The 27,644-nt window shown below is 42.5% G+C and overlaps 1 protein-coding gene and 1 non-coding gene across 7 annotated transcripts in view; one reads left to right on the top strand and one right to left on the bottom strand.

Moving 5' to 3' along the window:
• Ptpra (protein tyrosine phosphatase receptor type A) overlaps positions 1-27,644 on the top strand; it is a 120,590-nt gene that overhangs the window by 92,481 nt on the left and 465 nt on the right. For all 6 annotated transcript variants that reach the window (XM_076851622.2, XM_076851619.2, XM_076851618.2 and 3 more), the window contains 14 exons: positions 3,204-3,294; positions 4,419-4,495; positions 5,014-5,050; positions 8,419-8,516; positions 9,665-9,784; positions 10,511-10,677; positions 11,154-11,289; positions 12,454-12,603; positions 14,042-14,135; positions 14,423-14,499; positions 14,967-15,101; positions 24,136-24,261; positions 24,342-24,493; positions 26,978-27,113. In XM_076851622.2, the coding sequence (XP_076707737.2) occupies positions 3,204-3,294; positions 4,419-4,495; positions 5,014-5,050; positions 8,419-8,516; positions 9,665-9,784; positions 10,511-10,677; positions 11,154-11,289; positions 12,454-12,603; positions 14,042-14,135; positions 14,423-14,499; positions 14,967-15,101; positions 24,136-24,261; positions 24,342-24,493; positions 26,978-27,113 (1,596 nt within the window). The remainder of the gene's footprint in view (positions 1-3,203; positions 3,295-4,418; positions 4,496-5,013; positions 5,051-8,418; positions 8,517-9,664; positions 9,785-10,510; positions 10,678-11,153; positions 11,290-12,453; positions 12,604-14,041; positions 14,136-14,422; positions 14,500-14,966; positions 15,102-24,135; positions 24,262-24,341; positions 24,494-26,977; positions 27,114-27,644) is intronic.
• Trnav-cac (transfer RNA valine (anticodon CAC)) lies at positions 6,863-6,941 on the bottom strand. The gene has a single exon. It is a non-coding gene; the product is annotated as a tRNA-Val (tRNA).

Below are 27,644 nucleotides of genomic sequence, written 5' to 3'. Positions count from 1 at the left end.
GGACTGTTTGTTAACTGTTAACAACCCAAATATTCATCAGTAGTAGGACAGAATAATAAATTTTGGTATAGTTACAAGATGGAGCACTACAAAGTAAAGGAAATGAACTTCAGCTACATATGACCACCTGGAAAAATCTTAACATGATGTTGAGCCAAGAGGGGGGGGGGGGAAGCAAGTCACTTACTTGATTATCGTTTTATTTTTATAAAAAATAGACTGAACAATAGTAATATATTATTTAAGGAGGCAAAATATATGAGGTTCACATATATTAAAGCAGTGTAATAATAAACAAATAATTCCAAGTTTACCTATGCAAGGGGAAGAAAGAGGACATAGGAATCCAAAGAGAACTTCTATTTGAATGTTAGGCACATGTTTTAAAAATAATTAAATTAGAAAAATAATTTTTTAAAAAACTGGCATGTTTTTTTAAAAAATGAGGATTTAGCCTTGGATATAGTTAAGGCTTGAGTAAGAGATGAAATGGTGCTTGATGCCACCTACTGTTCAGAGAATATAACATCCTGCAGGCTTGTGATTCAGCTCCTCCTTCCCTACCTATGTGGGCTATGTTTTTAAAAGTAAACACTAAAAGCAGTAGGATTCCCCTTATTTTCATCCCCAGCTTAGGCTCTTCAGCCTGAATCTTGCAGCTAACACTGTGTTCTCCGAGGCAAGCCCTGTCTTTTCTCTTGCTAAAAAGTGATTCCTGTTTCTTCCTAACTTTCCTTTTAGGAGCCTTAGCCCACCTGGAGACCTAGTTTTTCTTCATCATGACTAGGGGAGTAAGGGATTCCAATAGGACTGTGAGGTGATGATTATTGTTATTCTGACCCTTCAGTTCTGAAGACTATTTTCAAGAGTCTTGCTCTTACTATTTCTGAATTACATCACTTAGAGAAGGGGTATACAGGAATTTTAGAGAAAGAGTATGCTCCATATTGGTATCGAGGGCTTAAAAAACTGGTGTTTCATCCTGATTTAAACCAGGATGGAAACCTATGGAAATCTATGAGAAGGAAGAGAAGGCAAACTGTGGGTGATTTAGGAAATTCCAGTCTTTAGTATGGTCTCTGTTCCATGTACAAGAGTCCAGCCCAGGAAACTTTCTCCTTTTCATGTATTGACAGAATTGGGGCAAAGGGAATTGCCCCCTTAGTAAAATGACATGCATAACTTCCAGAATTTTAACTCTGAAAAGAAAATCCCTTAAGTAATTGAAGGCAGATGGATTATGAGACTCTGATTCCCCTTATTTTGGGGTCTTTCAGTTTAATTTTTCCTACTACTATCATGGTGGTTATATTTGTTCCTTCTTAAAGCACTTGTTTCCATCTGGCAAAATTGGTTCTCATTGGGCTGGCATTTCCTTCATTTTTTATTTTATCTTTTTGTTGTTGTTGTTGTTCTATAAAGCCAGAAATCTAAAAGTCATTTTTCATTCCTGGCTTTCTCTACTTGGGCAACTTTCCTTCAGACAACAAATCTAGTAACTCTAGAGTATACCTTAAATGATTCCATCTCCCTGTTCTATCTTTCCCTGCCTCCACTTCATGCTTCAATTCTTGTCTCTACACCATTATTTTCCACATAGCAATTGGAGTGAGTAAATTGAGTCACATTTTTAAAACCTTCAGTAGTTTCCTCACACACTTGAAATCCAAACTTTATTCACAGACCTACATGTAAATGAATAATCTGACCTTAAGTTCATCTCCTCCCATTCCTACTGTTATCGCCACCAACCTTACCAAGTGTGTGACACCTTCACTGACCTTTAGTTCCTCACACAGGCAAGCCTTCTCTTGCCTTTGGGTCATCACAAGTGTTCTTCGGTGTGCCTGGAATACTGTCTTCCACACTCATCCTTCCTTATGAACACCTACCCTTAATCTAAATATGGCCCTTTCTGATACTTTATTTCTAATAGTATCCTGTTCTTTCATACCATTTATCATGATGTGTAATTATATATTTGTTTTATCTGTTTAATGTCTGTCTTTCACCCACAAGTTTATATTGTGTATATGCTTGATCCACCACTGTTTGCTCTGTACCTAGCCTAATAGGTACACAATATGTATTTGTTGAAAAAATGAAAGAAAAATAATACATGAACCATAATTTACTAAACTGTTCTCCTACTGCTGAATACTAAGGTTGTTCTCAGTTTTGGGTTATTCTGAGTAATGATTAAGTAAATGATTTGAACATAGAGATTTTTATTTCCTTAGATTAAATTCTGAGAAGTTAAATTACTAGGCAAAAGATTATGACTCTTTTCAAGGCTAATAAAATATACTTTCAAATCACTTCTCAGAAAGATTGTCTAGGTTGGAATTTTAAACTATTTTCCCTTTTTGTTTTCTTAGTTTTAAATAAATAGAACATAAGAAGCAAACTGTTTGAATAAAATTTAGCTTCCCACTCTTGTAAAACTCATTTATTGAATGCTTATTTTGTGCCGCATGTAAGATTATCTCATTTATTCTTGTGGCAGGTGTAATTATCGCAGGGTCACATATGAAGAAACTTGGGCCTAGAAAGGTTAACAGGCTTACTCAAGCTGATACAACCTAAGCTGTCTCGTATCAAAACATTTTATGCTTGCCCACATACCTCCCTGTGCTATCTAATTTACATTTGCTCTAAAACTGCTGCAACAGTGTCACTTTACCCAACTCTACTTCCCAGCTGCTACATCCATGTGAATGCCCTCCCTCCCACCAATTAGTCCCTGCTTTCTTGCTTCATGATGCTACAGGATGGGGTGCCATGCCCCTATATGAGAGCCCTAAAGAGAGCCTAAATCAGCCCTCCTATTGGGTTCACCGAGATGCATGAGGATGAATGGCCCATTTTTTTCTGTTATGTGCCCCATTACTATTACAAGGTGGTTTATTTCGACCCAGCATTGTAACAGGCCCTAATCAAATAGTATCATAAAAAAGTATGCTATGCTTATAGTAGCAGGAATGGCACTTCACCTCCTGGGGATTCTTGGTGTTAATTCTGAGGGACTTGCAGTTGTTTAGAGGAGAGGTGCGTTCTCTCTGTTAGACTGTAAGTATTCACCTGAGTCTAGGCCTCATCCCCAGAGTAAAGGTAGAACTTGCTGCCAGGTCAGGTTTGGTGAGAGTTTGTACGTTTGCTGTTTATCCCTTTTTAAAGTCCTCTAATTTCTCTTACCTTTTCAGGCTCTCCCTGCTTGTCCTATCCAGGCCACCTGTGAGGCCGCCTCCAAAGAAGAAAACAAGGAAAAAAATCGTTATGTAAACATCTTGCCTTGTGAGTGTTTGTAGGGTTTGGTGGCGGGGGGGGGGGGGGGGGGATTATAACCTGAAATTAATCTCTGACCAGATTTTCTGAGGATGGAAAGAATCATGGGAGGATGATAGCTAGACTAGGGTCAAGACTTCGGGCTGAAAAATCCATTACATGGCTTCTCTTGCCACCCCACAGGGTCACTTGGGCTGGTTCGTCAAGATTTTTGTTGCAGATTTAAAGTTTTAGGAGGCCAGAGAGAAGAGTTTAATAGGACCAGACAGGAAGTGGGTTATTGGGGTGTTGTTTTATTATAATGCTCATTGAAAGAAATTCCAATACAGAGTTTTCTTTATACCTCTTCGCAGAGTTAGTCTTTGCTCATTAGTTGATCTACAATCTAAAAATGTTTTTGTAGCCCAGTAGTCTCCAGAATGGAACATGCATAATCCAGGCAGGTATAAGAGGAAAATATTTGAACTTCATTTTATATTGCTTTTTAAAAAATTTATCCTTCTAAAATTTTTATATTTTAGGGTCATAGTTATGTTAGCTTTTATGCATAATTTATCAGTAAATGAACATATGTTAGAGATGCATGCTCAAATTTTTATTGGTTACATATGGGACCCAAAAAATTAAGACCACTCTACTAGACATTTACAGCCACTTATTTGTATACTTATATATGTATATACATAAATGTATTTGCTATATACTTTAAAAATATAATTGTATATTGTACACATTGAACTTTTTGCAGGCGGGGTGTGGTGGAAGGGGGACAGTGCTGGGGATTGAACCCAGGGCTTCCTGTACATGAGGCAAATGTTATACCACTGAGCTAGATTCCCAAACCCCTTTCTTTTTTCTTTTCACCTTATATATTATATATCAGTTCATCTGTCAAACAGTTTCCTTTTTATCAATTGGTTAGTATTTCATACAGTGGGTATATGTGTATATGTATTCCCTTATGATAGTTGTGTTTCTGAATTTGGGATCTTAAAAATATGTTGGAATGACATCTTTATACATCAGTATTTCAGTACACATAAGACTGCAGATGTCTCAGCTGACCTAAACAATTGCATCAGAGAGAAATAAAATTGGATTTACTGGAATAGTAATTGTTGGATTTTTCCTAGATGACCACTCTAGAGTCCACCTGACACCTGTTGAAGGGGTTCCGGATTCTGATTACATCAATGCTTCATTCATCAATGTAAGGAACTCATGCTTTTCTCATTTATCTCCCTGAGATGAGAGTTTCTACTTGAGCCCAGGAGTTTCACACCTGAGCAATATAGTGAAACCCCCCCCCATAGCTATGTAAAGAAATAAAACAACCCTTTGTTCTTCTCAGAGTAGGCCCAGCTTCATCCCTGCAATTACCTCATATGCTTCTGTCTTGGAAGGTTCTTACCCAGTAACACTAAAACATACATTATGGGCTGCTGATAAAACATCAGAAACATAGACTAGCCTAGGAGTTGTTATTTTAATATCCTTATACCAGTATTCCCTAATAATTTTCGAGAAGACTACTTATACTGTTTGCAGTTTGTAATCTTTGTTTTTATCCCCAAAGCTAATCTCTTGGGAATTTCTGTAATGGAAATTCTCATTAATTGCCTGGACCTTTTCACAAGGAAGGCCTTGTTAACTGGTTCAGGGTTAGACTAGAGAATTTCATTCCTATTAAATTTTTGTTCTCACTTTATTCTCCTCCCACCTCCCCAGGGCTACCAAGAAAAAAACAAATTCATTGCTGCACAAGGTAAAGTAATGACAACATTTTATTCTTGGTCTTAACCCTGATCTCCTAGTGGATTTGGGGTTTCCCCTATTCCAAAGACTGAATGGATTAGCGAGAATGCAGTAGCTTTTCTGTAGTTTTATTACTACTTAAAAGAAATGAAACCCACCTCACAGGTTACAACTAAGGACTTTCATTCATCTTGATGACTTGGTATCCAGGGATCCTTTAAAAGAGATTCTTTTGCCCAGGCACTGTGATACACACCTGTAATCCCAGCAGCCTGGGAGGCTGAGGCAAGAAGATCACAAGTTCAGCATGGGCAACTTAGCAACCCTTAGCAATGTAGACCCTATTTCAAAATTTAAAAATATAACTATAGTAAAAGAACTGGGAGTGTAGCTCAATGGTAAAGTGCCCCTAAGTTCAATCCACAGTACCAAGGGTTTTAAAAAAAAAAGGGGGGGGGAAAGTGAGTAATTGATGTTAATGTGGTCCACTGACTTATTCAGTTATTTATTGACCATATCTTAAGTTTGCAGCAAGTAAACATATTATCAGAAACGTGAATAAGTGACTATGCTGTTCATTATGATGGCCACTTAGCCACATGTGGCCATTTAAGATTAAATTTTAAGTTTGATATAGCTTGCCTATTGTGTGAGGTTCTAAGTTTCATTTCCAGCGCCTCAAAAAAAAAAAAAAACAACAAACCCACATTACATTAAATTTTAATTAATAAAATTTACAGTTTGTTTCTTGATTGTGTACTAAGACTTATTGATTGTTCTTTTGTTTTAAGGCTCAATAGCTACTGTTGCTAGAGGCTACTGTGTTGTGCAGATATAAAACATTTCCATAATTGCAGAAAGTTCTATCAGATGATAAAAAAGATACAAACTAAAACAGATGTAGCAATGAAATAAGGTAGTCAGGGAAAGCCTCAGAAACTCCTTGTTACAGCAGCCTCCCCTGGGGCCTACCTATTGACTGACAAGGCTCTGCTTTCCCTCCCTCTGTATACAGCCACCTCTTAGTTCAAGCTATTTCATTTTGGGTGGGGATGTTGCTCAGTGGTAGAGCACACTCAAGGCCCTGGGTTCAATCCCTAGCACACACAAAAAAAATAAAAAATAAATTTTGTTTTTATTTTTACTAAAGGGAATACTTGGAGTAATAAAAGGCAGAGAAGGAAAAAATTAAAAAGTGAAAAGAATCAAGAAAACTGGATATATATATAAATATATCCATGGCTGTTGTACCATGGATTATTCAGGAAATATTGAAAAAGAATTTAAGAAAGTCAAAGGGAATGTAAAACTTGTAAACAAATAAATTTATGCTCACACTTGCAGTCTCAGAACTGGGGAGACTGAGGTGGTAGAATCACTTCACTAGTTTCAGACTAGCCTGGACCCTTTCTCATAAACAAATATAAATCAACAACAATTTTCTCCCCTTTCTTCTTTAGTTTTGTGGTCTAATGCTCCTGAGGCAATGTTTTTAATCTGTTGGCTCCTGGTAGGTGCTCTAATCCCTTATTAAAGCTCCTCTCCCTCAGTTAGGCAGCCATGCACAATGTGCCCTTCTCCCCATCTTCCCAGTAAAATTGGATACCAGTTTTGAGTTACGGTAATATTTGTTACTTCCATTTTCATGAGTATACATATATTCACAACTGAAACGTGGAATACTGTGTTGTTTTGTACATTTTGCCCCTTCTTTTCTGGGAATTAATGATTGCACTTTTTCATAGTCATTTACCTTCCCTCCTTCCCTCCCTTTCATCATTCTTTCTTTCTTTTTCTTTTTTTTTTTTTTTTTTTTGGAGGGAGGGTGGTGCTGGGGATTGAACCCAGGGCCTTGTGCATGTGAGGCAAGCGCTCTACCAACTGAGCTATAACCCCAACCCCCATTCTTTCTTTCTTTATTTTTATTTATACATGACAGTGGAATGCATTACAATTTTTATTACATAAATAGAGCACAACTTTTCATATCTCTGGTTGTATACAAAGTATATTCACACCAATTTGTGTCTTCATACATGTACTTTGAATAATAATGATCATCACATTCCACCATCATTTCTAACCCCATGCCCCGTCCCTTCACCTCCAACCCCTCTGCCTTTTCTAGAGTTCGTCTAATCCTCCCATGCTCCCTCTCCCTATCCCACTATGAATAAGCCTCCTTATATCAAAAAAGGTATACTCATAAACTGCTGGTGGGACTGCAAATTGGTGCAACCCATATGGAAAGCAGTATGAAAATTTCTTGGAAAATTGGGAATGGACCACTGTTTGACCCAGCTATCTCTCTCCTCGGTCTGTACCCATAAAAGGACTTAAAAACAGCATACTGCAGGGACACAGCCACATCAATGTTTATAGCAGCACAATTCACAACAGCTAAACTGTAGAACCAACCTAGTTGCCCTTCAATAGATGAGTGGATTAAAAAAAATGTGGCATATGCACCCAATGGAATATTACTCAGCAATAAAAGAGAATAAAATCATGACATTTGCTGGTGAATGGATGGAGTTAGAGAAGATAATGCTAAGTGAAGTTAATCAATCCCAAAAAACCAAATGCCGAATGTTTTCTTTGATATAAGGAGGCTTAGTCATTTACCTTTTTAATATGCCTACCTCTAATTTTTCCCCTAAACTTTTTTGCAGTGCTGGTGATCAGTCTCAGAGCCTTGCACACACTAGGCATCCCCTAAAATCATTATTAGAAGTATATATATTTCCTCTCAGTATTTTTAGATACACAAGGTTTAATTTAAAAAAAATTAATTTAAAATCCTTCTGGAGCCTTCCTTGGCTCCATGTTGGATTGGTTGTCAGAGGCTCTCTAGCCTCCTAAGGCTTCCGTTTACAAACACTCTGGGAATTTCATTAGTCTCTGTTAGGCCCCATTTCTTTCTCTCTTTGTTACCTGATAATTGTTTAGAATCTTCTTGTAAATTTTGAATTTCAGCCTAGACAAGTCACTCTCTTTGGGGCTGAAATGTTCACCTCAGCATGATAGGAAGGAGTAAATGTCACATCAAGCATCTAGCCTATTATCTGGACCATAATGTAGGTATTCAGTAAGCAGTCATGGTTTCTAATCCATAACTGTAATATCCTTGAGAGACACTGTGTTCTGTTACATTTTGACAGCTTCTTGCCTCCAATCATGGTCAAGTGCCTGGCACATGCATGGTGGTTACAAGGGAAACATTCAACTTTTAGATAGCTGGGTTGGATATTTAGCTGAAAACATGGACATAGGATTTCAAAAGCCAGAAATGGATCTTCCTAATTTCTTAGCACCTTTCTTCCCTTTCGTGTGTGTGTGTGTGTGTGTGTGTGTAATCTTTGCTGTTGGCTACTTTAGGACCAAAAGAAGAAACAGTAAATGATTTCTGGAGGATGATCTGGGAACAAAACACAGCCACCATCGTCATGGTGACCAACCTAAAAGAGCGAAAAGAGGTGAGTGGAGAAATTAGATAAGGGGGTCTTATATGGGTGTGGCCAGCAGAAGGGCTACTCTCTGGAGCTCTGAGTTGGAGCCTGGCTATCTAAACTTTGTGGCTGTTGTGCCATGGATCATTCAGGCAAACACAAGCTGATGTGTGTACTAGACTCTTCTATGGCCTGGACGCCTCAGATGAACCTTAGGGGGCTAGGGCACATTCCCACATCTGGTAGTCAACAGCTTGCTCTGGTTCTAAAATAACTTGGAAGACATAGGCCTTTAGTTAAGGGAAAACCACAGAGACTATTCTCCCCTAGTTTCTCAAGTCCCTTATTCCTCTGGTTTCCTATCCCATCTCCTGAGGCCTTTAGGTATATCCTAAAGTTGACAGAGGGACCTGTGCGAACTGACACCCTGAAGGAATGCAGAACAACCTGAGGCTTGGGGCCTGGTCCTGTAGTCAGATTTCTGATTGCTCCTTTTCCTTGTGTGGCTGCCACGTCTACTCCTGGCCTTACCCAGCATCATCAGTGGGTCACAGCCAGTGCCAGTTCTGGGTTCTATATCAAGCCCCAGAGAAGAATCCCCATCTGTGGCAATCTTTCTCAAGGATGGCCTTTGAATCACCTTGCTCACCGTCCTGGGGTATTTAAGAGTTGATCATTAGCTCCCCAGTGTCTAAGAGGGATAGTGCTAGGACTGGGCTTTAGGTTAGATTCCTTCAAATAGACCTCTGACTCTTTAAAGCTCCCGAAGACCTGGTGAACAGAGAAGGCCTTAGACCTCTCATGGCAGGTTTATAGTCTGCCATAGTCCATCTTGGTGGCCCTCTCATATCAGACTGCTGGCTCCAGGAGTTCAAACAGGCTTGCCCCTAAATCCTGACCTGGGATATTGTGGAAGGACAGATTTTATAAATAAAATTACTTCAGATTTGCCCTGAATTGAAGGGGTGAGTGTGGGAAAGGTAAGTATGGGACTGATGCTCTGTGAAGAGATTATGGAAGCTGAGGAATTTGATAAAAGGAAATTAGAATGAATAAGCCCACAGCTGTCCGAGGTGAAAATAGAGGTGCTAGGGCTTTCTGGGGACTTCATTATGGCCCTTTGCATCAGCCAGGGGCAATCTGAGATGACGGGGTATGTGTCTATTTCTTTCCAGTGTAAGTGTGCCCAGTACTGGCCAGACCAAGGCTGCTGGACCTATGGGAATATCCGTGTGTCTGTAGAGGATGTGACTGTCCTGGTGGACTACACAGTACGAAAGTTCTGCATTCAGCAGGTACTGTCTCCTGCCTCCTTTCCCAGTCTTGTTTAGGATCAGCTAACCACTGAGAGGATGGGAACAGGCTATTGTCCCCCCTCCTATCCAGTATGGTCAAGAATCACTAAGTGTGCGATGTGTTTAAGTCTGAAACCAGAGATCTGACCTTCAGAGAGCTTCTCAGACCTTAAGAGGACAATGTTTTCATGACTTGGGGGTAAAGTATCAACTGATGTGGAGTTTGATCCAAGATATGACCAAGCACTATGGAGTGGGGAATTGGGAGGTAGCACAATCTGCAGGTACTAGAGTCACCTTTCCTACTTCAAAGGCTTCTGATGGCAAGGACCAGGTGGGCATATTCTTGGCACTCCAGAGCAACCGTGGAGGCCTGAGCCAAAGTTGCCTTTAGCTGAAGAGCCTGTGGTGCTTTGGAAAGGGCCTTACCAAGAGTCAGGAGTCCTGAACTTTGGTTCTGACCTTGCCATTTACTCATTCTGAAGCCTTGATAGGTCATTGAAGTAATCTTGAGTTTTACCTTCCATAACTATAGGTTGAGAATAATATTAACAGCCCTGCCTAATTCATGGAGTTACTAGGAAGATTCTCTGGCCATGGTCAGAACTTTCTTGGATACACTCTCTCTTTCTCATTGTTACTGACAATCATTGTTGTACCTTCCCTCCCATGAGATGCCCAGTCCTGGTTATCAAGGCCAACATAAAGGATTTCCTCATTTCACAGGTGGGTGACGTGACCAACAGAAAACCACAGCGCCTCATCACTCAGTTCCACTTTACCAGCTGGCCAGACTTTGGGGTGCCTTTCACCCCGATCGGCATGCTCAAGTTCCTCAAGAAAGTGAAGGCCTGTAACCCTCAGTATGCAGGGGCTATTGTGGTCCACTGCAGGTCAGTATGTCCTGACTCTTTGCTCCCCACATTCTGCCCACTTGGCCAGAGCAAGAAACAGCATAGGGTCCCTGGCTGAGGAAGGTGGCATAGAGAACATGAGCACTAGGGCCCCAGGGGAGCACCAAGAGAGACTCCTCAAGTTCTACTGCTGGTAGAGAATATGACTTGAGAAAAGAGGGAAGGAAGAGCAGTCCTCCAAGGTTGGTAGTGGGGAGACCCTGCTGTGGAGCTGGATTATGTGATGACCATGTATCCTTGCAGCTTCAGATTCAGAGTTCCTATTGCTGATAGCTAGAGATCAGAAGGTCAGGTAAGAGTGGAGTTTCTAGTTCCAAGAGAGTCCTAACTCCCTCCCCTTCAGAATTAGAATTTAGAGGCCTAGAAAAAGAGCCCCAGCCTTTGTTGTCCTCCCTGCTACCTCCAGTAAGGCATGCTGTTCATCCCAGTAATCATCCTCTGCCCTCTGGCTATAGTGCAGGTGTAGGGCGCACTGGTACCTTTGTCGTCATTGATGCCATGCTGGACATGATGCATACAGAGCGGAAGGTGGATGTATATGGCTTTGTGAGCCGAATTCGGGCCCAGCGCTGCCAGATGGTGCAAACAGATGTGAGTAATCTGTGGGTGAAGGTGGCGGTAGGTTTTTTCCTGGGGCTAAAATATCTGCCTACCTCAAGGGCTCACTCAGTCTCCCAGTTATTGTAAATGATCATCATTATATAGTGTGATGAAAAGCCCTTATAAATTATCTACTCAGCCATGCTCGGTGGCACACACCCGTAATCCTAGCAGCCCAGGAAGCTGAGGCAAGGAGGATCACGAGTTCAAGTACTGCCTCGACAATTTAGTGAGGCCCTGTCTCAAAAAAAATAAAAGAACTGGGAATGTGGCTTAAGCACCCCTGTGTTCAATTCCTGATACCAAAACAAAGTGCTTAAAGAGAATACGAGCTGGGTGCAGTGATTTATGCCTATAATTCTAGCTATTCAGGAGGCTGAGGTAGCAGGATCGCAAGTATGAGACCAGTTTGGTAATTCTGCAAGACCCTGTCTCAAAAAAGGATTGGGGACATAACTCAATTGTAGAGCACCCCTCACCTCTGGGTTCAATCCCTAGTATCAAAAGAAAGCAAGCAAGCACAGAGGAGATTTTGACTTTGGGTATGGGCATGTCAGGAAGGCAGCTGTGTCATTTTCACTGGTCTTTAAAAGATAAGGGAAGATGGGCTGGGGATATAGCTCAGTTTGTAGAGTGCTTGCCTCACATGCACAAGACCCTGGGTTCAATCCCCAGCACCACAAAAAAAAAAAAAAAAAGGAACAGTCCTTGAGGAAAGCAAGTGAGTCATGATGTAGCTCAGCCACATCCAGGAAAAGCAATGAGATGAGCTTTGTGGCCAGGGCACAGCATGAGGAGGGAAGCTATCAGGAGGCTGGGCATTACAGATTATCACAGACTTTATGTATCTCTACTTCTGACAGTCCTTTCAAACTTGAATCTGCCCTCTCAGAATGAGAAGTGTTGCATGTGTCCCCCTCACTAAGCTTCCACCATTCCTAAGGCAGATAGGAATACTGCCTTCCAAGCTAACCACTACCAGAAGGACTCATGCATTTCAAGTCCTGCTTCTCTGAGTCAGGGCAATAAGAAGAATAATTTTGTCCCTGCTAGGATCAAAAGAAAAGAAAAGTGGTCTGGGGATGGGAGGGCTGATGTGGTATCATTAGGACTGTGTTGTTTATAACTGAGAACTTGGCATCATCTGTGTTTCAGATGCAGTATGTTTTTATATACCAAGCCCTTCTGGAGCATTATCTCTATGGGGATACAGAACTGGAAGTGACCTCTCTAGAAACCCACCTGCAAAAAATTTACAACAAAATCCCAGGGACCAGCAACAATGGATTGGAAGAAGAGTTTAAGGTGAGTCGGTACTAGATGACCAACTCCAGATTGAAGGGTCCATTTGGTCTGGGAATTGTGGGTCTGGGTAAATGACTTTTTGTGCATTTGCCCGAAGGTGGTAAGACCCCTGGTGAGGCATGCCAGTGGTTTAAGGAAGTGGCTCTTTCAGCTCCTGTTATTCTCAACTCATCTTCCTTGTTAGTCACTTCAGTTTTGTTTAGGGGGAAAGAAAAACAGGTAACAATGTTTTTTGTTTTGTTTTTTTTTTTTTTTTTTAAAAAAAAAAAAAGCCCACAGGTGATTATATATAGCCAGGGCAAAATTTTTCTGTAAGGACCAGATAATAAATATTTTAGAGTTTGTAGACCATACAGTCTCTATTCCAACTGCTTACTACTGCTATTGTAGCGCCAAAGCAGGCATAGACAGATTGTAAACAAATGAGTAGGGCTGTTTTTGTAAGACTTTATTTATAGGCAGCAGTCTGGATTTAGCCTATGGATCTTAGATTGCTGACTGCTACTGAATGCCATTAGATAATGTCTCTCAACACATAAGGCCTTTGTCAGGGCTGTGTAGCTCACTGGTAGATCATGTGCTTAGTATTCATGAGATCCTGAGTTTAATCCTTTCCACCAAAAGCATCCTAAGTCATGCTCTCATCAATGAAAAGTGCTCCCAGAAGCAAGTGATTTGTAGGTTCAGGTGAGAATGACACCTTTCCTTAAAAGCAGTTCTTCTCACACTATGGTGTATACGCTGGGGATCCTGACAGGTACAGGTTCTGATTCAGCAAGTCTGAGTTAGATCCTGACACTTTGCATTTGACATTCTGCATTTCTAACAAAATGGGGACAATGCTGATGATGTATGGGCTACCTTTGAGTAGCAAGGATCAGGAAGAACATGAGGGGAAGAGGGGATACACATTTGGATAAGTTTTTCTAAGAGGTCTAAGACTACCTCTGGAGGTAGAACAGCAAGGTGGGCATCGGGTGGGCCTAGTTTCTTCTTCATACTGGAATCCTAGCTCCAGAATCATAAAGTTCTAGGCCAAAGGAATCCCAGAAGAACTCATACAACAGCCTGGAAGGGGTTGTCTCTCAGTGGTAGAGCGCTCACCTAACATGAGTGCTCACCAGGTTCGATCCTCAGCACCACATAAAAATAAAGGCATTGTGTTGTGTCATCTACACCTAGAAAATAAATATTTAAAAAAAAAAAAAAAAAAAAAAGAGCCTGGAAGGCAGTATTTACTAAAACTGACTTGACTTGTTCCTGAGCTTAAAGAAAGAAGAAACAGTGTTCCAACAAAAACATGTACAAATGGAGATCAGGGCCCTAGGGGAAGAACAGAGTGCTGACAAGGACCCTGGAAATGCAGGCCCGGTGACAGGCAGTCTTGTCAGGTTTAGTTACTTGGGTCAATAATGTTGCACTTCCCTTCCTCATTTAGAAGTTAACATCAATCAAAATCCAGAATGACAAGATGCGGACTGGAAACCTTCCAGCCAACATGAAGAAGAACAGGGTTTTACAGATCATTCCATGTAAGTGCCCTATCCCCTAATTCTTTCCACCCTTTCTCTTTCTCAGGGACTAATTAATGATTGGTTTGGAGGTAAGAATCAGGGCATTACCTCTTGATGCTCCCAGTGCTTTAATGGCCCCTGTAAATAAAATATCATAAAGAGGCAAAGCCTTTCTTTCTCCTGGGCAAGAAACAAGCTTGCCCTTGCCCAGCTGGGATTACATCTGCTAAGGGCCAAGGGCAGGAGCAGTGGAAAGAGAGAGATTGGGCATGTTGGTGAGCTACCAGCCACTGTTCTTCCTGCAGATGAATTCAACAGAGTGATCATTCCAGTTAAGCGAGGTGAAGAGAACACAGACTATGTGAATGCATCCTTCATTGATGTAAGTGTTGGCTGTGCCTGAGCTCCCAGCACCCCATAGAAATTCCCTGGACTTAATAGTGCTTCCCTCACAAACCTCCCTGGGAGGATCTTATTTGAATCAGTCAGCAATTACTGAATTCCGATACCTTCCCACCCACCTAGCTTACTAGGTTTGTCCAGCCCCAAAGAATAGAAGGTGGGCAAAACAGATAGTGCACTCCAGTGTGATACCTAAAGTGAAACTTTACCGTACACTCATCTAGGCTAAAAAAAACTGACCTGACCTTTCCATTCCTGTTCTTCTCAACCTAGTTCCAGCACCCCTTTCCTTTCCCCAGGGGAGCTCTGCCTGGGATGGATTTGCCTCCAGCAGCTCCTATCCTTTCCTAGTGTCTTGTCTCATTGCCTCCCAGAAAGGTCCATCTTTTCCATTCACCCCTCCCTGATTATACCACCTCGTCCCTGTAATTGACCTGGTCTGTATAGGGCTACCGGCAGAAGGACTCTTACATTGCCAGCCAGGGCCCTCTTCTCCACACAATTGAAGACTTCTGGCGTATGATCTGGGAGTGGAAATCATGTTCCATCGTGATGCTAACAGAACTGGAGGAGAGAGGCCAGGTGAGTTCAAAAAGGTCCTGGGCTGTGAGAGAGACAGTGTGAGTAAGTGTGTGTATAGGGATAGGGGTAGGCTAGAAGGTAGTTCTTAATTTTTATTTTGACTTATACTGTCCACAAAGCCATTTTCAGACTTATTATCCAGTCTGTTAGGGTCTGAGCTATCATCAGCTTCTCCCAGGACTGGAAAGCAAAGCAGTTCCCACCCTTTCACTTTTCTCCAGAATACAGCCCCCAGCCTAGCCTTTGCACACATTCTCTGCACCCAACCCCCCCTAGGCAGGGCAGAACCAGCAAGAGGAAGGATACAGAGCTAGTTCAGGGCGTGGTGAGTATCTCTAAGAAGGGATCACCTCTTCTGGCTAAATGGAAGAAAACAATAGAATTTGATAAATAACAAAAGCAAGAAATGTACAGCTTAAATTTCATTAATAAGGAAATGGAGTCTTCCCCCTAGAAACATATGCCCTTTTTTGGCTGAGTAGGTGATTTAAGAGGGATAAAGCCAGAGGACAAAGTGACCCAATGCCAGACCAGCCGTGCTTCACAGGCTTAGCAAGGAAGTCTCAAAAAAAAAAAAAACAACACTCAAGTCAGTTAAAAAGTGTTGTCTGGGGACTCAGAGGTCCCCCAGAGCTCCCAGGGAATAGAAGAAATCTCACCACTACTACTGATTCAGTCATGCCACCTCCATGGGGCACTCTCATCTCAGGGATTCTCCCTCTAACTCTCATTACTGGCAGCCCAGTCTGTGCTTCCACTGTGCTTATTCTTTTTTTTTTTTTTTTTTTTTTTTTTAAGAGAGAGAATTTTTTTAATACTTTTTTTTTGTGAGAGAGAGAGAGAGAGAGAGAGAGAGAGAGAGAATTTTTTTAATATTTATTTTTTAGTTCTCAGCGTACACAACATCTTTGTTTGTATGTGGTGCTGAGGATCGAACCCGGGCCGCACGCATGCCAGGCGAGCGCATTACCGCTTGAGCCACATCCCCAGTCCCGAGAGAGAATTTTTTAATATTTGTGTTTTAGTTTTCGGTGGACACAACATCTTTATTTTATTTTTATGTGGTGCTGAGGATCGAACCCAGCGCCCTGTGCATGCCAGGCAAGCGTGCTACCGCTTGAGCCACATCCCCAGCCTACTTATTCTTATAAACATTCTTTCTGTTGAGGTTATACAGTGTTGAGGTTATTCACTACCCCTATACACACACTTATAATTGGGTGCTTCTTTAGGCCTGGGATGTTATGTAACAAGGATCAGAATCAATAAAATGATCCTGGAGAAGCTAGCAAGGCTTGGTAGGAAAATTTCTCCTAAGCTATAATGAAGAATTGAGACTTTTTAAAGCACTTTAAGAGTCTTTGACAAATCCAGTTTGTGGTGTGTTTTTTTTGTTTGTTCTGTTTTTAATCCCTTGGTAACACCAGGAGAACAGTGAGGAGAAATGGGTAAGCCAGAAGCAGAGGGGAACTATGGAAGTTTTATTGATGGCTTGAACTCTGCTGAGCTGGTCAGAGAGGGTGGAGAGGTGAGGAGGGCCCAATAGGAAAAAAGTTAAGCACAGCACCCACTCAGGAGTCACTGAGTTTGTTGTCAATTAAAAATTAAAAACACTGAGCATGTTTTACATTGGTTCCAAGCAGTTAGTTCCCATTCTGTGCTTGTGCAGTTTATTTAACTTTGATACAAGCTTCACACATTTTCTTACCCCAACATTTCATTATGTCAGGTTTGTGGTTTGTGGGTTTTTGTTTTTTGTTCAGTCATTTCACTCAGTAGCTAGTCTTCCCAGGCTTGTGTTATGTACCGAATTGACAGGCATCCTTCGTAGGTCTTTGTCTATTATTAATAACAAGATTGATGAAATGGGAGGTTTGGTTAAGTCCTTGGCCTTGCACTCAAGAAAACATGCACTGAGTAACAAAGGCCAACTGGGACAGAAGTGGCTGTGTTATCAGGGGCTAGTGCATGTCTGCTAGCCCTCTGATAGCCACAAGGGGATATGTGGATTAGACCAGAGCTTTACATGTTTTTCCCCATTCCATCTGCAGGTGAATGATGGGAAGGCCCAAAGAATAGACAGAAAAGCTAGAATAGGAAGCTCAGAGACATCTCTTGGTCCACTGCCCTATAATGAAATGTAGCTCTGAATATCTCTGACCCTATCTAGTCTGATTATCAGGCTGGCTTCTTTTCAAACTTACTTGGTACTGGGGATGAACCCACAGCTTGGCACATGCTGAGCAAACACTGTGCCACTGAGCTACATCCCTATCCCTCAGATTCTTTCAGTCTTGAAGAGAGCTTAATGAGAGTTTAGGGTAGAGGGGCAGGAAGCATTTCTCTTGGGTAACAGTGAGGGGAAGAGCCATGCACACCTAGTCCTCCAATCCATTGGTCAAGCCTGTTATCAGTTGGGTGGACCCCCTTTCCTTCTGCCACTGTGCCTTAGCCTCTGTCTTCCCAGGGCCATCAAAATAGCCAGTAGCTTTTACTCTTAGAAACTTCTTAGTGAATCAGAACAGGACATTAGTCGCATTTTTCATAAGGCCTCACTGGCCTCCAAGATAAAATTTCACTTATTGTTTCATCTCTCATTCATGTCAGGTGTAGTTCCCAGAGATAAACACAGTAAGCCTAAATAACATAGTGAAGGGTGTGTATGTTTATACAAAGTGACACCACCACTCCTTACGTCAGTATTATAAAAGTCTGATCCCCAAATATAAATTTTCTACCATATAAATAAAAATCTCAAAGGAATTAAAATTTCTCTTGAGTTTTCTCGTTCTTCTCCACTTCAACCAAAAGATGCTTGGGAAGGCATGGGTTCCTTCAGTGGCCACAGCTTGGAACAGGCATCAGTGTGAGCAGGGCAGTGCTACTAGCTCCCGCACTGTGCCAGCCCAACCTGACTCTCATTCTGCTTCTTTAAAGCATCAGTAGAACACGATGCCCACAAAGTTGAGTCCCTACTACTGTTGTCAGCCTTGTACCATAAAGAGACTTAGTGCTGTCTAAGGCAAGGAGGGTGAACAAAGACCACAGGAGAAAAGACAGAAAAGCTGGGCTTAGGCTTCATCAGGATGCCACTGTATAGAGTCCATAACCTGAAAATTAAATCTGAGATTAAACCTCAGCTCCCAAGCTCTCTTTTCCCACTTAATGACTTCTTCACCTGGTTTACTACCCCTTTGGGGCCTTTATTCCTGTTTCTGTTCTTTTGTCAATTTGGTGTTTGTTTGTTTTGGTGAGGGGGTGTTGGTTGATTTGCAGTGGGATCTTACTGTGTTGCCCAGACTGATCTTGAATTCCTGGGCTCAAGTGATCTTGCCTCAGCTCAGCTGGGACTACAGGCATGTGTCCCTGTGCCTGGTTTTCTATCTCTGGTTTTGGAGGCATCAGTATCCATGAGGATGATCCATCTACCCTTAGTCTTTCTGTTTCTTGGCTTCCTCAGCTACCAGTTCCCATGGTCAAACCATCATCTTTTCATCCCCATGCCTTTAGAATCTTGATAGGACATTCTATACCCTGTTTATCACCTCCAATACAACATAGTACTTCTTACTTCTATTCCAGTAATTGTTATCTTCACCAAATCTTAGAGCCATTGACTGCTCCACTTTCTCAATGTCAGTCACCTGGATCATATTTTCACCTTCCGGTGTGTTCTGTTTGTAAAGTTTGTGTGGCTTGTCATTATTATCCTTCCCTTTCTAACACCCATTATTGCTTCATACTTTCTTATTTTCTTTCATGGCAAGGCCTTTACTCTGTTAAATCCAGTTACATATCTGCATATGATAGCAAACATCACTGGGAAAAAACCAAAACTCTGCTGACTGTTCTCCCATTGAATTCACAACCACAAATCTAATGTGGGTAAAGCACTACCTAGCAATTCTATTGCTGTTCCTTTTTTCTTTCTTTCTTTCTTTTTTTTTTTTTTTTTTTTTTTAGGTTGTTGATAAACCTTTATTTTATTTATTTATATTCAGTGCTGAGAATCAAACTCAGTGCCTCACAATACAGGCAAGTACACTACCACTGGGCCACAACCCCAGCCCCCCTGTTCCTTCTTTTATCCCTCAGATCTACAGAATCCCCTTGCCTATCCCACCATATATCTTAGCTATGGATTGGCCTCATTTTTCAAGAAATTGGACAAGAATACCCTCCTCAAGCAGCCAGCCCATTCATATCTGTAACAGTTCTCTTACCTGCCATCCTGGGGAAAGGGATCCCACAGCTCGATGTAGCCATCCACTGTGCTCTTGGTCCCATTCCCACCTCCCTCAAGGATCTTGCCACTGGAAGATCCTTGCTACTCTTGTCTCCATCAACAGCTCCCCTCTCTACTTAGCAGCCCGCACTATTACATTTCCTGTCTTTAAAAAACAAAATTATCTCCCCTAATCCCACATCCCCTTCCATCTAGATACTATTTTTAAGTACTTCTTTCTAGACAAGTTCCTTTAAAGCATCTGCTTTCCCCTTTAGGTTCTCACCTCACTCTGTTCCTTCCATTCTTGACTGCAGTGGGACTGCTTTAGTTAAGATCACGGTGACATTGACTGTTATCTTGCCAAATCTAAAGATCATTTCTCTCTGTTTTTTCTTTTTCCTTTTGTTTGTTCTTGTTGTTGTCCTTATACCAACATTCGAAATAGTCAGTGCTTCCCTCTCTTGGAATATTTCTTTCTTTGATTTCCACAATCTCACCCCTGTCACTAGCCTTGCTAGCTCCTTTGTCATTTATTTTGTGAATAAATAAATTTATTTATTTATCCTCCCCTGCATGACCTCTAAACACTCTCTGAAGGATTCTAAACTCAGGCCTTATTAGCCCATTCTCTTATGACATGCTGTCCTTGAGGATCTCAGCCAAGCCTGTGGTCTTAAATACAACCCATACACCAAAGCCTTAAATCTTTGCCCCCAGTACAGTTACCTACTCCCCTTCCAATAGGGATCTCCCATATTCCTCATGGCCATGCATTTCCCATTGTGTACTAATGTATCCAGTACCTACCTGATATCTTTATTTGGTTGATTATTAAGAATCTCAGGCCAATGGCGCATGCCTGTAATCCCAGCTGCTCAGGAAGCAGCGGCAGGAGGATTGCGAGTTCAAAGTCAGCCTCAGCAAAAAGCAAGACACTAAGCAACTGTGAGACCCTGTCTCTTAAAAAAAAAAAAAAAAAAAATGGACTGGGGATGTGGCTCATTGGTTGAGTGCCTCTGAGTTCAATCCCCAGTACCTCTCCAAAAAAGAATCTAAGGCTCCTTATGGCCCAAATGAAACTTGATTTTTCTCCCCACACTCCATGCTAATTCATCCCACTCTGAACTATCAATAAACAGGACCATCTTCAACCCCACTGCTTCTGCTACAAGTCTAGGATTTCCCTTCCTTACTCTCTTTTCCTTACCACCACATGCACTTTATCAGTGAGTCCTGATACCTGCTGAGCATATCCACTTCACTCTAGCTTAACAATGCCACTCACGCAATATACCATCATCTCTAACCTACTAAGGGACATGCACATGGGGCAGTGGTTACACCTCTCACAAACCATGCCAGCACTAGGTCTACCTGGAGTTTCCTGGCAACCTGTCTTCCTGCTTCCAGTCCCATTGAGTCAGTTCTTCACATGGCAGCCAGGAATATTTCTTTCTTTGATTTCCACAATCTCCACAGCACTCTTTTGAAAAATACAAATGTAATCATGTTACTCTTTATCTTAAAATCATCTTTGGGCTTTTAGAGACCTTGAGGAAAAAAATCTACCTATGCATATGAAATTTAGGAACTTTTTTTTTTTGGTTATTTAGTCCTTACACTTAAATTTGGCCCTTCCTTTTAGTTTTACTTGCTTATTTTAAATCCCCTAGTTTTCATTTTCTCCTATCCCCTCTACCCTCAATGGGCTAAGTAGGACATGGTTTATATGCTGGGTCACAGCCTCTGTCCTTGAGACGGGTCTCCCATATTCCTCATGGCCATGCATTTCCCATTGTCCTTGTCTCACTTCTCCATCCCAGCAGAATCTTGGCATTTTTAGCCTGGGCTACAGTTAGGATAGCCAGTGCTGCTACAGTTTTTTCTGGATTCTTTAAACCTACATCCCGCCTCCTAAGGAAGGGGTCCCTTAGCCCAGAGGATAATAGATATCTGATTGAAACTGCTCTGTGCCTTCCATCAACTTACCACAGCCTGTGAAGTAATGCCAGACAGCTGTCACTGCCGCCCTTCCATAGACGAGAGAGAGGCTTCTGGGGATTGTTTCCCTCTGTTTCCCACCTTTTCCCTCTTAGATGATTTGACTTGGTTTGAGATGGGGACTCAACAAGTTGCCTTGGGTTCAGGTGATCCCCCTACCTCAGCCTCCATAGTAGCTGGGACTATAGGCACATGCCACCATACCCAGCCTTTGGCTTTATTTTTGAGTGTAACCTGCTCCTTTGGTTTTGTTGTTGAATTTTGTTGTTGAGCCCATGTAGAGGGCTAACTTAAATGAATCCTGTCCCCTTCACCAGGATAAGTAAGATAATTCCCTACCATCATCTGTCCTATAGTCTTATGTAGCTTTTCTTTACTCCATGTCATCCCTTAAATCCTAATCACATATTTACCAGATTTGTTTTCTTTCAGCCTACCTTACCTGCCTCCCTGTAACCCTCTAATAGCTGTGTCCCCTTGAAACTCACTGTACAAGCCTGCCCCCTGAGGTCAGTCAGAACCACCTCAAGTGACTAACTGTCCCCATTAGCCAACCAAGGAAGGGTTCCCATTATTGTCTCTGTTGATAAGCCCCCTGTCTCCAGCTTTAGGAAGGGCTTCTCTCCTATAATTCCCAGCTATGCCTGCCTGGGGCCTCCCCACCTTCTGCCCTTTTTCTCTGATATGCATACCTAAGAAGATCTAAAGTACTAAAAGCTGTTGGTTGAAGGGCCCATAGTATTTCTTTCTCTTGTAAAATATGGTCTTGCTGCTCTCTTCCCTCTATCTCAATCTCCTGACCTCACTCCCATCTGGAACCTAGTGGTTCTAATGACTTTGAAGTCCGTCTTCAGTCCTGGTTGAGAAATTGTGTGAAGGCGGTATTGTTTCAAGGGTACTGTGATAGCAAAATCATTCTACCTGCCAGTGCCCTGGAGACCAGTGATTAATAACTAGTTGAGGTGCACCTTAGTTAGGATTTTTTTAAACAGTTATGGTTGAAGAGTGGTTCAGCACCCCATCTTCAGGGATCCTCAAGATTTCTGGAGAGCACAGGTGGAAAAGCACTGGTCTACGGCATTTCCTTGCTCCAGTAGTTGATAACCTGTCTGTTAAAATGAATTCACTGTCATTTATAAAGGAGTTACTGAATGATCACACTTAGGAAAAGCAATAAAAGTCAGTAAAATGGGTTTTTAATCTGGATGAGGTGACACTCCTGGAGTCTCAGCTGTTCAGGAAACTGAAGCTGAGGCTGGAGGAACACTTGAGCCAGGAGTTCAAGGCCTGCCTTGACTCACATAAATAAGTTGGATTTTTTAAAAATATTTTTTTAGTTGTAGATGAAGAACAAATAAAGATAAATAAATCTTTATTTATTTTTATGTGGTGCTGAGAATGGAACCCAGTGTCTCACATGTGCACGTGCAAGGCAAGTGCTCTACCACTGAGCTATAGCACCAGCCCAATAAATTGGATTTTAATAGTAATTTTATTTGGACTGTGAGACTATCAATGATTTTTCTTTTGTACTTAATGTTTTCAAATCTTAATGAACATGTATGGCTGAGAATTTTTAAGTTTCAGCTGTTCTGGTTGTGGTGGTGCATGCCTGTTATCCTAGCAACTTGGGAGGTTAAGGCAGGAGGCCAGCCTCAGCAACTTAGTGAGACCTTGTCTTAAATAAAATAAAAAACAGGACTGATTTGAACTTGGCACATTAAATGTTAGGGAACTTAACAACGTGAACAGTATGAGGTATTGGGCGGGTGAGCATGCAGGACATGATGGGATTCAGGAGAGCAGCAAGGGAGACCAACAGCAGAGAGACCAGTTGGATAATGTAGTTCAGAGGTAGAGCAGCCCTGGGTTAAATCTCTAGTACCATCAAAAAAAAAAAAAAAAAAAACTAAAAATTAAAAAATCGCATACCTCCCCCGACACACACACAATGCTCTAAAGAAATGGACCACGTTTTACTTACATATTTATGCCTTGACTTATTCTGCAGACATTAAACACATTCATTTACCAGGTACTTACTGAGAGGCTATAGAATGCCAGGCCTGGGTCAGGGTGCTCAAGATGCAAAGATGAATTGAGACAGATCCTTTCCCCTGTACGCAAGGGCTTTAGAAGGAATTGAGTTAGGTGCAAGCAAAGACAGTAAACCATCTCCTGCAAGGACAGAAGTGCTAGAACTAGCAACCTTAAAATACCATTGCAGATTAAGGAGATCGAGATCAGAGGAATAAAAGGATACTGTGGACTGGGCTATGGTGAAGCAGCATGGCTGGGTGAGGGTATAAATGGGTTCCACTTTTCTGGATTAGCAAGGTGGCACATGTAAGCAGCTATAAAATATGGAATCGTGGAGTAAGGGTGAAACAAAAACATCCATCCCTCTTCATCCTCCCCACAGCCATTTGAGTGTTGAATAGCACTGAGCAGCAGAGTTCTTCATAGACTCTGTCATATTGTAAACTAGATTGTCAACAAGTGACACTAAATGGTTAACTAGTTATTTCTTGTAGAGTGCCTGTAATCTCAGTGGCTAGGGAGGTTGAGGCAGGAGAATCACGAATTCAAAGCCATTCTCAGTAATAGTGAGGTGCTAAGTAATTCAGTGAGACCCTCTAAATAAAATACAAAATAGGACTGGGGATGTGACTCAGTAGTTGAGTGCCCCTGAGTTCAACCCCTAGTACCAAAAAAAAAAAAAGTGAGAGGTCAGGCTGCTCACGAGCAATGCTGCCTTTGCCACACTTAGTACTAGCCCCTGGCTTTTCTTATTTGTCTCGCCAGGAGAAGTGTGCCCAGTACTGGCCATCTGATGGCCTTGTATCCTATGGAGACATAACAGTGGAGCTGAAGAAGGAGGAAGAATGTGAGAGCTACACCGTCCGAGACCTCCTGGTTACCAACACCAGGGTAAGATGTGTGGTAGGTGGGGCTCCTCCCTCAGGGAAAGCAGAGCTGCCCCTGCCTCCCTGACCCTCTTTTCTCCAAAGGAGAACAAGAGCCGGCAGATTCGACAGTTCCACTTCCATGGCTGGCCTGAAGTGGGCATCCCCAGTGATGGGAAGGGCATGATCAGCATCATTGCAGCTGTGCAGAAGCAGCAACAACAGTCGGGGAACCACCCCATCACTGTGCACTGCAGGTACCGCTGGCCCCAGCTCTCAGATGGGTGGCAGAGGTGGGGTGCAGTGGTGAGCATGTGTCAGATGGTGAGGAAAGCTGTGCAGGAGCAGGTTGTTGGTGAGCACTTGTGACAGTCAAGTTTAACAGTCATAACAGAGCTGAGTGCTCAGAGAGTGTCTTGGAGTTTGAACTTGGCACATTAAATACTAGGGAACTTAACAACATGAATAATGTGAGGTATTATGCAGGGGAACATGTGGGATGTGATGAGAGAGCAATAGAGAGACCAGTTGGGCAACGTGAGGATGAGGGACTCGCCTCCTTAAACACAGGGAAAGAAAATGACAAATGTTCTGAAAATAGTCAAGGGAAAATGAAAAGACTAAGACCGCTCAGCGAAAAAGCAGAAGAGTCAAGGGTGCTTCTCAGGTTTGAGCCTAGGTTACTGGTAGCAGTTGATGTAAGCAACTGAAAAAAAGATGATAAGGAGACTTGTTTGGGGAGAAAAGGTGAATTTTACATGGAACATGTTATTTGAGATTGCATTTTAGGAAAAAGAAATGTTTACCCTGAGTTTCCTTAATAGTAAAGTTTCTCAACAGATTTGTCCATAATAGCTCTCCAGTTCCTTTCCTTTATTCTCCTATCTTGTCAAGCTCATTCCAGTCACACCACCCACTCACACACTTAACTCCATTTCAACTGCACCACTGGGTCTACCTGTGTGGCCTCCAGATTGCTGAAGCCAGTGGTCATTCTCAGTCTCATCATACTTGACTTTTCATCAGTGTTGGACACAGTTGATCACTGATCTCTCTGCAGCATACTCCCCAAGTGGCTTCTGTTATAGTTTTCATCCTCATATGCTCTTCTTCTGTGTCCTGTGTTGATTCCTCCCCATTTGTGGTCCAAGGCCCAGTCCTTGAACCTCTTCTCTATCAACAGACAACACCCCTAGGAGAGCTCACTCAGTCTCCTGGCTTTAACAGCAATTCCCAAGTCTTTATTACCAGTTCTCTAGGTGATCCCCCAAACACCAAGTTTATCTATCCAATTACCTACTTGTCATTTCCACAAGGATATCTAATGGGCATCCTTAGCTTAGGGTTCAAGTGAGAACTGCTGGTGTTTCTGTCAAGGCCTGCTGTTCCACATCAGTAAGCAGCTTGCCATTTCCCAGATAACTCCAGAGAGAAGCCTTGGAACTAACCTGTTCTCTGCTCTTTCTCAGATATCATATCTAATCCATCATCAAATTGTGTTCTACCTGCATATAATCTAATAATCCAAGTATTTTTCACTACTTCCTCCAGGATCCTCTCTGTCCAAGCCAATTTCCCTCCGCAGTAATTGTACCAACCTCCTTCCTGCCTGGTCTCTCTGCTGTCACCTTCACCTGCAGTCTGTTCTTAACACAGCAGCCTAAGAGAGCCTTTTATTTTATTTATTTATTTTTGCCCCTTGCCCTGCCTCAGGAGCCTTTCAAATGTAAGTCATAGTCTGGGGATATAGCCCAGAGGTAGAGTGCTTGCCAACATGCACAAGGCCCTGGGTTCTATGCGCATCACCACCAAACATATATATAAACAACTATAAATCTCTCATTTATTTAGAATCCCAACAACAAGGGCCCAACATGATCTGAGGGCTCCCTGTCAGGCCAGGAAGCCGGATGCAACTTAGGCTGGCATTCTCCCAGGGCTCTGACCTCACCCTCACCACTCTCCTTCCTTCCTACATCAGATTCAGCACCTTTGGCATACTCCTGCCTTTGTCCTGAGACTCTTTCCCAGATATCCATAGAACTTCACCCTTACCTTCTTGGTATGTCTGCTCACACAGCACTCATTCAGAGAGCCTTCCTGAACACCCTACCTGAACTCTGCTCCTCTTTCTCCTTTCCTTACTGCATGTCTTTTTCTCTGGAAAGATTGCTAAGCCCCACAGTCCTTGCCACAGAGCAGGCACTCAATGTCCAGTGAGAGAATCAGGTGATGACATTGAATGGGGTAGATGTGTCAAGGTCAGAGTCTGAAATCCTTGGATTTACAAGGAAGATAAGAGAAAGAACCAGCAGGTACATACCATTGCAAATGGTTTGTCAGGGAAAAGGAAGAGAGGAATAGAACTCTAACCTGATCCAGTGGTAGGGTCAGGTCAACCTGGGCATGTTGGTAGGTGAACGTCAAGAGTTAGTACTTGTGGAGTGTAGATGAGGATTGTTAGCATGGTCCCACAGGTGAGCCCTCAGTAGGAGTAACCTGTGCCATGAAGGAGAGGCAGCAGGGGTGTACTGCCTCCCCAGAGGTATGCTGAGTTCCTCTAGGCTGGCAGAGGTGAGCACGGGCCTCCTACCCGACTCATACCCTCCTGTGGTAGCTCCATGGATCATGCACCTTCCCAGGCACCAGATTCAGCTTTAGTCTGCTCCTTGTCACTCATACTCACCCACTCTGCTTGGAGAGTTTTAGCAGGCATGGTAAGTCAGTCTGCTCTGTTTCAGCGCCGGGGCAGGACGGACAGGGACTTTCTGTGCCCTGAGCACAGTCCTGGAACGAGTGAAAGCAGAGGGGATTTTGGATGTCTTCCAGACAGTCAAGAGCCTGCGGCTACAGAGGCCACATATGGTCCAGACACTGGTATGCTGCTCATGTCTTTGTGCCACCACCATCTGCAATCCTTCCCCTTCAGGGAGAAGGCCTTCAGAGTCCCACTCAGGAGTCCCACCCTTCCCCAAGGTGTCCAAACCCGCAAGTGCCTCGAGAGGCAGGATTGCAGTGGGAATATACCCTCTATCACCAGTGGGAATGTGACACGTTAGACAAGGGGTACTCGGGTGCCCCACAGGGCTTGTTTATGCTTCTCCCTGGGTTGGGGGTCGGGGAGCAGGACTACTTATCTTTGTTCTATTCAGGCTCCCTATTAAGAGATCTGACTTTTAATAGTGTGGACATCCACAAATGTTTTCCTGAAACTTCTGGAGTGAGAAATGTTTGAGGGGAAAAAGAAAAGAGAATTTTAGGAGGTTTACCAGGAGATGAGACATTAAGAGCAGAGCACATGCCAGTCTGGCCCATGGTGAAGGTGCACCATTTCCCAGCCCAGCATACTTGTATTTGTCCTTGCCAGTCCAAGTCAGCTCTATTTGCAGAACATCCACTGTGCTAGTC

This window comes from Callospermophilus lateralis, chromosome 3 (genome assembly GCF_048772815.1).
Source record: "Callospermophilus lateralis isolate mCalLat2 chromosome 3, mCalLat2.hap1, whole genome shotgun sequence".
Lineage (NCBI taxonomy): Eukaryota > Metazoa > Chordata > Mammalia > Rodentia > Sciuridae > Callospermophilus > Callospermophilus lateralis.
The sequence above is the reverse complement of the archived record's forward strand: the minus strand, read 5'-3'. Positions and strand labels throughout refer to the sequence as shown.